This window comes from Myxocyprinus asiaticus, chromosome 2, assembly GCF_019703515.2.
Source record: "Myxocyprinus asiaticus isolate MX2 ecotype Aquarium Trade chromosome 2, UBuf_Myxa_2, whole genome shotgun sequence".
NCBI classification, from domain to species: domain Eukaryota; kingdom Metazoa; phylum Chordata; class Actinopteri; order Cypriniformes; family Catostomidae; genus Myxocyprinus; species Myxocyprinus asiaticus.
Window position 1 is genome coordinate 2551430 of NC_059345.1, and position 10590 is coordinate 2562019.

General features: G+C 38.0%; 1 protein-coding gene across 1 annotated transcript; it reads right to left on the reverse strand.

Annotated features, from left to right (window-relative positions):
- Nucleotides 1-6474: 6474 nt before the first annotated feature.
- Nucleotides 6475-10191, reverse strand: LOC127410831 (L-selectin-like). Its single transcript, XM_051646036.1, has 5 exons — nucleotides 10077-10191; nucleotides 9872-9915; nucleotides 8991-9383; nucleotides 7527-7612; nucleotides 6475-7413 (listed from the first exon to the last, which is right to left on the reverse strand). Exons 2-5 carry the CDS (start codon nucleotides 9903-9905, stop codon nucleotides 7267-7269), a joined length of 660 nt encoding a protein of 219 aa, XP_051501996.1. The 5' UTR covers nucleotides 9906-9915; nucleotides 10077-10191; the 3' UTR covers nucleotides 6475-7266.
- Nucleotides 10192-10590: the final 399 nt, after the last annotated feature.

Consider the following 10590-nt stretch of genomic DNA (forward strand, 5'->3'; position numbering starts at 1 on the left):
TCTGATCAGAGTAACTCCATGTTCACATAATGGCTGTCCGGACAGCCAAATATATTAGGAGCTGGCTCCCCAATCTGTACTGGAACATCTGCTGTTGGATTCTGGAATGATCGGGATTGTGCAGAAAAATGTACTTCTATCTGCTACAGTGGTGAGAATTTCACATTTACTGTACATTTCAACACACTGATGTTAAAAAAACATCCAAGCAAATTTGATCACTTAATTTGACTTACGTTTTGTTTTTTAAACAATAAAGAAACCAAATATTGACCAACCAAAATTGAGAAAAAAAAGAATAAACAATATCTATGTGACATTGTCTAAAATGTCTAAATCTATACTGTAGAGCTTACCATGTTGTAGAATAAAAGGGATAGTTTACACAAAAATGAAAATTCTATCATCATTTACTCACCCTCATGCCATCCCAGATGTGTATGACTTTCTTTCTTCTGCAGAACACAAATTAAGATTTTTAGAAAATATTTAAGCTCTGTATTTTTATACAATGCAATTAAATGGTGATCAGACCTTTGTAGCTCCAAATATCACATAAAGGAAACATAAAATTAGTCCACATGCCTCCAGCAGTTAAATCTATACCTTGACAAGCGATATGTTGTGGGTGAGAAACTTTTTTACTCTAAATCTCCACTTTCACTTTCACAACTGAAAGTCAAAGTATCTGATGCTTTCTGTTTGTCAACCATTTTGTGCATTCTCATAGTGTTTTTGTTGCAGGCATAATGCCATTTTTATGCCGTGTTGTTTATAACAGTTGCCAGTTGAGGGCGCTATTTTGCCACTGTTGTTTTTAACAACCATTTCTGCATGATGTCGGTCTCAATAAAGCTCATTTTGGTATCTTTGGAGTTCGGAGTTTTGGAAAGAGGGGGCGTGGTTAATCCAACGACTAAGTTCGCGGTGCTGAACAAAGGCCAAAACTTTTGCCAATATTAAGTGATTCTCCAGCAAAAAAACAACGTGAAAACATTTCCATACAAGGTCATTTCATGTATATATAATTAATGCATCAAAGTTTTATTTAAATAGAATGTGTGTGTTTCTGTGTTCACAGTGAGGAAGAGAACGATTGTAAGTTGAGGTGAAATCAAGTCAAAATGTGAATGATCCTGGAGTGAAGACAGAAATGTTTGGGAAGGTGAGTTTATAAATGGCTAAAGTCGATATACAGTATATTACGTATTGAGAGGGGAGGCACTTACCAACAGTATTGATTAATAAAAGTATGTTTGTATGCTTCAGATTGAGCAGAAACTGAAGGAGGAGGAGTTGGTAGAAGATGCAACACTGTCATGGAGAAACCAATCAGATGGAAATGTCTTTCAAAAGAAGAATCAGAAGAATGTCACTGTTGAGACTTGCCAACTTAAAGTGAATTATTAAAAATGTACTTGCTGTTTTTGTAATAAAATAAGATTATATAGAACTTGGGGAAATTAATAGGTTAGAGGGAAAGGAGGAGTAAATAAATAATAGTTTAATAATAAACTTAAACAAAAAGACACACAAACACATGCAGTGCAGCTGCCCATAATTCTCTCTCTCTCTCAAGCTGCCCTCTCGGGTTGCCTTTATCCCTTGCTCACCTCATCAGGCTGATTGGGGTCCGGGCATGCGTCAATCCGGCCCGGCCCCGCCCTACTCTGCACTATTCTCCTCCCTGCGTTGCCTCAGGCCAGGGAGCCCCCGGCATGATGTACATCCCCCCCGGGGGGCGTGCCTTGCGCCCCGCCTGCTGGCGGGTCATCCCCGCCTTCTTCGACCTGGGAGGAGACAAGAGGGGAAAACAACAAAAAAACAAATAAACAAAAAAAAAACAGGCGAGGGAAAGGCAAACACGGAGTGACAGCGAGAGAGAGAGAGACGAGAAAGAGAAAAGAAACTAACTCACCGGTTCTCTGATGCGCCGTCGCGTTGTCCTCGATCACTCCTCCACGCTCTCAGACGGATGACAGCCGCTCCTCCCCGGGCAGACCGGAGTCAAACCTCTGACCCCCAGCGGACAGAACACCCCCCCGCGATTCTGGCGGCCCGTGGGGACACTCCTCAGCCCCTGGTAGCAGCCCTACCGCTCCAGGCGATCGGGGAGTCGATTCCCTAGTCCCCTCGTGGTCGGTGGTCTTCCCTCGATCCCTCTGCGTTTTCTGGCGGCCGGCAGGGCACTCCTCCACCCCTGGCAGCGGCTCCATCGCTCCAGGCGGTCGGGGAGTCCAGTCCCTCCACGCCTCGCGGACGGCAGCCGTTCCCCGTGTCTGGGCTACTCCGTCCCCCGGCGGATGGCAGCGGCACTCCCCTGGGTGGACAGCAGTGTTGAGGACTCTACGACGGGCATCCCTCCTCCCTCCCGGGTTTTGGCACTTGTGTAAAGGGGTTAGAGGGAAAGGAGGAGGTGAGAACCGGCTTGACAATATAAATAATAGTTTAATAATAAACTTAAACAAAAAGACACACAAACACATGCAGGGCAGCTGCCCATAATTCTCTCTTTCTCGAGCTGCCCTCTCTGGTCACCTTTATCCCTCGCTTGCCTCATCAGGCTGATTGGGGTCCAGGCGTATGTAATTCAGGCCTGGCCCCGCCCTCCTCCACCCTACAGCGTGGTTTTTGAAAAAAAAAAAATGTTAAGTCACTGAAATAAGGCCATATAACACATACTAAACATTTGTTCACAAAACATTTGAGAACTGGATCTTGTAGCCTAGAGTTTTTACTACAAAATGATGTGAAAACCATTCTGATCACTCATTCATACAAAACAATATAGTCATTTAACTTTTGTAAGACACTTTTAGTGTTAGAAAGGCCATATGCTAGGAGGTGTGGATGATCATGAATACAGATGTGATTCACACCTGAGGAGACAAAGAGCCTCCCCTGAGAGAGAATGAATGTGAAGAGACTTAATGATTGAATGTATTGTTCGTAGCTTATTCACAAAATCAAGTTTAAGTTAAAAGAAGTACTCTGACTATGCATTTTCTTTACATAAAGACTTTACTTAAAAACTTTAGACCTACACTACTGTTTAAAAGTTTATAGATCTGTAAGATTTTTTTATGTTTTTAAAAGAAGTCTCTTCTGCTCACCAAGGCTGCATTTATTTGATCCAAAATACAGCAAGAACAGTGATATTGTGAAATATTTGTACAATTTAAAATAACTGTTTTCTACTTGAATATATTGTAAAATGCAATTTATTCCTGTGATCAAAGCTGAATTGTCAGCATCATTACTGCAGTCTTCAGTGTCACATGATCTTCAGAAATCATTCTAATATGCTGATTTTCAAATATGGGCATATTTAAAGCACATTTTATACATTTACACCCGAGGCAGCATAAACACTAGTTAAAATATAATCGAAACATTCATATTATTTTTATATCATATTACATATCATATTTATATCATACAGCATACAATTTAAATACCTCCTTTAGCCGAAAACAACATTTAAATGTAACTAAAACTTGCCTATTAGGACATATTTCAAATTTCAATACTTTGAATACTGGCTGGCAAGTCTAGAAATAGTCCAACTAGTAAAGTATGTACATGTTTATATAAAATAGCATGTCAACTAATTTAAGTAAAACTAAAAGACTTACTCATCCGAAATTGTATCCTCGGCTGGATCAAGTTGCTCTTCAAACGTTTATCGTCCCACTCTTCTTCTGAGGAAAATGTGAACTTTTCGTTAGTATCCAAGAGCTTCCTCACCTGTGTAGCGTGCCATCTTCCAAACGCGCAGAAAAGTGTATGAACTTGATGTTTTTTTTAAGTCATTGTTGGGGGCGTTTACCATTTGCATTGATCGCCTCAGCACATTACCGTATGAATAGCGCGCTCTGCTGGTGGATGTGATCACATTAGTGATAATTAGCTGAGCCAGGAGAAACTGTATTTCGCTTTGTTTCATACAGATTACATTGCAGGATAATATTTGTTTTAAATTTGAATTGTTTTATTTAAAAGTAGACATTTTAAGCTTTCTTTAGACATATGTTTCATGTTTGTGTGATTAGTATTCGCTGAGTTTCAGTTCATTTTTGTGACGTGTTTCAGAAAGATGCTTGCGGAGACAGAGACGGCTGAAAGCGCACCCTGTTTATTTTCTTTATTTTACAAAAGCACAAGGTTTTGTTGTTATTGTGAGTGTACACAAATAAAAGTAGACCCTTTATAGTTTCTAATGATGTCTTCCACTTATCTGTATGCCCAAAAATTATGGAGTATTTTAAGTTGTTTCCGCTGTTATGAGGAAAAAATCCAGCAGGACGCGCTGGCGTGTCCATTGACCCTGAGGGTTAAACTGTGTTTTCTTAATGGCATGAATCACACTGAAGGCCTAGACTTTAAATGCATGGCCCGCCACTGCTTGTAACCAACATAATACATTCTTATTTAACAGAGCAACCATCAGTGCAACTTACCCACAGCAAGATGTGTGTAGTTCTGCTGTGGGTCACATAGCTCTGCCTGCGATTATAAGCTATGCAAATATATGTAAATGCACAGGTGCAGCAACAGCCAATGGCGAATCGCCCCAATTTCAGCTTGAAATTTACAGTAACTTTTTTTTAACTTTGTTGCACACGCACACACACACACATATATATATATATATATATATATATATATATATATATATATATATATATATATATATATATATATATATATTAGGGCTATCGATCAATTACATTTTTTTATCGTGAATAATTGCTTATATCTTGTAGTTAATTGCGATAAATCACAGATTTTGAAAATGAAAATGTGACACCATATATATGTATTTTCCTGTCAAAATGCATTTATTACCATCCTAGGAAAGAATACAAAACAATATGTAACAATATAACGCTTTATTAACATTTTCAAAACAAAGCCTTCCCCAATATAAAGATAGAAATTCACTAAAATATCACCTATTCAAGTAACATTAAACGTTTCCCAAAGTCTAAGTGGGAGGCTGATTTATTGAAAGAATTAGTTCCTATAGGTTGAGTATTCATTCATATTTTCATTCATTTTATATTTCAATATTCATAATTTTACATTTAAAATATTCATTTCATAACATTATTTATGCCTTTGCAAATGCTGTGTAAAAGCATTTATTCCTGCTCTGTGAAAAAACACCTAATTGCCACTTCAGATGCAGCTTCTATGCCATCTTTGCTGTGTAAAGATGGCATTAGTCCCCATCGGTTTAGTATTGATTGCAATGGGCATTAAATCTCTTAAACTCTCATCCTCCACAATATTAATCTGCTGGTAGACTGTGACCATCTGCTTTCCTACAGCAATTGTGAAGCTGCGTTCATGATTCACATCAGAGCGTCAACGCCAGCATCCAGCTCCATTTTGAACTCCATGGGAAAAGCGGAGGGATAGTTAAGACTTGTGTGCTTCAGTGGTAATTAAAATGCTCTGAAAATACTTGATTTCTATCACAAGTCTTGTTTTTGGGCTTGTGTTGTACATCAAATAATAGCGCCAAGAGGTCCTTTCTCCATCATTTTATCACTGACAGGGAAGCGCTGTTGACTGTATTCACTACTTGCACTACATTTCCATTACATTTCCATTTACTCATTTAACAGATGCTTCTATCCAAAGTAACTTACAAATAAGAACATACATTTGTTTTGAAACCACCAGAGTTAGCCGTGCTGATATTCCAAATCTTAATAGTACACATGAATAGCACCAAAGTGTAATTGCACAACAATAGATAATTTGTTTTGTTGGTGCTGTGTTTATCTGGCTGGTATTAGTGTTTTGGAACACATCTGTGATGTTGTGGTCAGCTGATGGGTTAGCTGGGACAATGAGGAGTTTAGTTTCATTTGTTAATTTTTTTTTTCATCCAGGCCAAAATATGAGGCTGAGATCATTGGGGTTGTCAGGCTGGAACAACAAAGCTGCACAAAAAGAACAATTTTTTCTTGGCTGATTTCTTTTGATTTTCCCATGATGTCAAGCAAAGAGGCACTGAGTTTGAATGTAGGCCTTAAAATACATCCACAGGTACACCTCCAATTGACTCCAATTAGCCTAACAGAAGCTAACTGGTTAATTGCCTAAAGGCTTGACATCATTTTCTGGAATTTTCCGAGCTGCTTAAAGGCACAGTTAACTTAGTGTATGTAAACTTCTGACCCATTGGAATTGTGATATAGTCAATTAAAAGTGAAACAATTGGTCTGTAAACAATTGTTGGAAAAATTACTCGTGTCATACACAAAATAGATGTCCTAAACGACTTGCCAAAACTATAGTTTGCTAATTTGAAATCTGTGGAGTGGTTCAAAAATGAGTTTTAATGACTTCAACCTAAGTGTATGTAAACTTCTGACTTCAACTGTAACTTTAAAAGTCCTGAAAAGCGGGAATCTTGGAGCTCGAGCTGAGCCGCATACTAAAGCCCCTCATGCTTGAGCCCCTCCTTTATGGACAGCAAGTCAAATTTGTTTACTCTTAACAATCTGTTTACCATTTCCACTTCAGGGGCTATGCAAACTCATGAATGCAATTTTATTTTAAACTAATTTTGGAATGACTTTACAGCATGGCTGTCAATATTGTTCTCCCTTCGAAATGCACTCTGAAGAAATTATTAATTAAGGTTGGAATGCAGGGCTAGTCTGCTTTCTAGGCGAGTCATTTGGCACCTCAAGCATATTCATGGCAGGAAGGGCTGTTGGCTTGTACTACTGAGTCAATTAGAACCTGTTTAAATGACATAGATCAAAGTAATCATAATAGGCGTGTTCTGCTTCATGCAGCGCTGCACAGACCGATTGGCACCTGGCTTGATGCAATGCATGCAGTCTTGTTTTGAGTCTGCCCCACTAGAAAAAAAGAGGCAGAGATGCCACTACACCTTACAAATATTTTCAACCCCATTGTACAGCACCATATTTAATTGACAGGTGCCACAGTTCAAGATTTCACTTTAACTTTGCTCTTTATTTGTTTAAGTGAATTTTCAGTACATCTAAAACATGCTACACTGAGCTGCAGCACACATGCAAAGGCATTGCTAATCTAGGCTGTGGGAAAAAGTTGAAGAAAGTGTTCAGGATTATTTTTGCAGAATCACAATGTTTTACCTAATCTGCTTAAATAAGTGTATATGTCAAAGCATACATGTTTAATGTTACTATACTATTATTTTCCCCAAGGGGATAAAGGTTACATAATAGTATCTATTATGAAACAGGCAATAAATGTCTATTCATTCACTTTAAATGAGCAAGTCTGCTCAACAAGAGTGACATTTTTCTGTTCCTTCTTTTGGAAGACATTTCCATCTGATTGGTTTCTCCATGACAGTGTTGCATATTCAACCAACCCCTCCTCCTTCAGTTTCTGCTCCATCTGAACAACACAAACAGACTTTTATTACTCTATACTCTAGCTGAATATTTCCCCTGTCAATATACAGTATATTCAGTATACTGTATTTCCACTTTAGCCACTCATGAACTCACCTTCTTTAAAATCTCTGTCATCATTCCAGGATCATTCACATTTTGACTTGATTTCACCTCAACTCTCACAATCGTTCTCTTTCTTACTATGAACACACACACACACACACACTGAGACACATAGTGCTCTGAGTAAAATGAATTATATAAGATTGTGGCAATACTTTGTTTTTCACTGTCGAAGAAGTAAATCGACTTTTAAATAAATGTAATTAAAACAAATAACAAGTCTCACTCCTGATATTTTTTCACATATTTCTTCAAATGTGTCTGTGGAACAACACAACAAAGTGCATGAAAGGCAAGATGTGAGCTAGAATTTTCCAGTCAGTGTGAAATGAAAAGGCTGTCCCTTCTACCAGAGGGACAGCAAGATTGCCACATGATTCAGAAACTGTTAATTTTCCAAAACAAATACCATCATTCATTTTATATTGTGGATTACGCAATGCTGCTGAGAAAATCAGACTACATTTCACTTTGTAGCATCAACAGTTACAGAATTGTGATTTTAAAAAACAACCTGGCAAGCTCTGCAGTGTGTATGCAAACCATGAATACATTTGTCCAGAGCCTTTATTTGTGGTTCTTGTTCAATCATTTTGTTTTCATTCTCACTTTTTGTTGGTCAATCTTTGCTTCTACTGAACATATGGTACTACATGCTATTTCACATAGGAAGAGAAGAAATACAACAAAAGAACAAAATTGACCCAATAAGACAATGGAAGGAATAGTTTGTTTAAAAAAACCCCAAAAATGTAAACAATTATATACAAAAATGAAATGTGTATTTTTAACTTTTAATTTTTAATTTTTTTTTATAATCTTGCTGAAGTCACAATGTTTGGTTCCCAGTACAAAAAACTATACTGTATATATGCATTATATAACTATATATAATGTATTCCTTTTTTGGGGGGGGGGATTTTTCCCCTTTTTCTTCCAGTTTGCAATGGCTAATTCCCAGTGTGCTTTTAAGTCCTCATGGTCGTATAGTGATTTGCCTCAGTCCGGGTGGCGGAGGACGAATCCCAGTTGCCTCCGTGTCTGAGATCGTCAACCTGCGCATCTTATCACGTGGCTTGTTGAGCGCATTGAGCGCATTGCCACGGAGACATAGCATGGCTTTACGCCACCTACCGCGGCATCCACGCTCAACTCACTACGTGCCCTACCGAGAACAAACCACATTATAGCGACCACGAGGAGGTTACCCCATGTGACTCTACCCTCCCTAGCAACCGGGCCAATTTGGTTGCTTAGGAGACCTGGCTGGAGTCACTCAGCACGCCCTGGGATTCGACCTAGCAAACTAGCGAACTCCTGGGGTGGTAGTCAGCGTCTTTACCACTGAGCTACCCAGGCCCCCTATATAATGTATTCTTTACTTGTCCCGGGTCAAAAATGAACCTATTACAATAAGTCATACAAGTGGCGAAAGAAACAGTAAATGTTACTCACCACTGTAGCAAACAGAGGTGTATTTAGTTCCACAATCCCAATCATTCCACAATCCATCTGGAGTTGTTGCTGCACAGAATTGTTTGCCAAACATATTGTTCGGCTGTCCAGAATCCCATGATCTGAACATGGAGTTGCTCTGATCGGACCAGATCCACGGAGCAGTGGCATCTGCTCGATGCAGTCCAATCCATATCAGATTATTAAAATCGACTACAGGTCCTGGAAAAAGTGTACCCGTAGTTTTGACCAACTCATCAACATCTGTCTGGCTATCAATGGTGGCCAGATCAGTGTAATGTTGTCTGCAGTACTTCTGTGCCTCCCCCCAGTTCATATTCACAGGAACATAGTAAAACAATTGAGGCAAGGAGAATGCTATGGGAATCAGAGCTGAGGTAGAATGATACAAGAATTTTACCATTTAAAAATCCACATTGAACAACAAGGTTTCAAAATCTAATTTAAACCTGTAAATACAGTTTTAGGGTTTTGAATTGTTTTATGTAAAATTAACAAGAAATATTAAAGATTCTAAACTACTTTTTGGTCACTTATCAAATAACCTAATTTGTGACACTGATCATGTTAAGTCTTTCTACAGATGGTCAGACTGAAGCACACAAGATGCTCTTTGGAACATTTCCAAATCATGCTGGATTTACTGATCATTAGGATTTGTTTATGTCACCTCCAGTGCATGCTGTCATTAAAGCAAAAGAAGGACATACTATACTGTACTATTGAATAAAAAATATATATTTACATAATTCAGTTCAACCTTTCAGTCAGATTGTTACACTGATAATATAATTTTACTTATCTGTTTTTACAATATATATATATATAGTTGCATTTATTTAATGAAACCACAATCTAACCTGGCAAAAATGCAAAAGGCAAACCACTCTTCATCTTGATACACCTGTAAAAATAAAAACACAATTGAAACTACTCTAAAAACAATGAAAATATATGTATTAAACATCATGCTTTACTTCACAGAGAGATCAAACTGTTCTCTCGAACCTTTAAATGAATAAATAATCAATCAGTGAATCAATAGAAACACATGACTTGTTTCACCTCTGAAAGTCTGTGCAGTATGTCCTCTCTGTGCAGGAGAATGAGATAATATTGACTCAGTGTTGTCTTTTTACATACTTTGCAAAAGATTCAATGAATGACATCAGAGATTTACATGTAACCAAGAATTGTACGTTGTTAAACCACAAATAGGTCTTTTATGGTAGTTAGTGCAACTCCAAGAGTCAAGCCCTGCCTGAATGTCTTTAGTCTTGTATGCATTATGTAACAACATCGAAGACTGATTTACTTAGAGATCAACCAAAAACTCTTCTAAACTAAAAAAAAAAAAAAAAAAGTGAGCAAATAAATTCTTAGTACATTCAAAATTGCTGGTTAAAAAAGCTCACCCGAACTTATTTCTGCTTCTTAAAAAAAGGGATATTTTTCAGGATAAGATCAAAAGACATTTTACTAATGTTTGAAGATTAGATATTGTAAATGAAAAGATTGAGTCTATAACATCTGACCATATATGCCCTTCAGTATGTCCAGTGACACAACTTGCCTAGGA

What these genes read in the sequence shown, in the direction of transcription:
- LOC127410831 (XM_051646036.1), bottom strand. Translation starts at nt 9,905, where the DNA reads ATGAAGAGTGGTTTGCCTTTTGCATTTTTGCCAG. An exon ending in CACCTCTGTTTGCTACAGTG is followed by an intron (nt 7,613 to 8,990) that starts GTGAGTAACATT and finishes GTGTGTTCATAG; the next exon opens with TAAGAAAGAGAACGATTGTG. An exon ending in TGACAGAGATTTTAAAGAAG is followed by an intron (nt 7,414 to 7,526) that starts GTGAGTTCATGA and finishes TGTGTTGTTCAG; the next exon opens with ATGGAGCAGAAACTGAAGGA.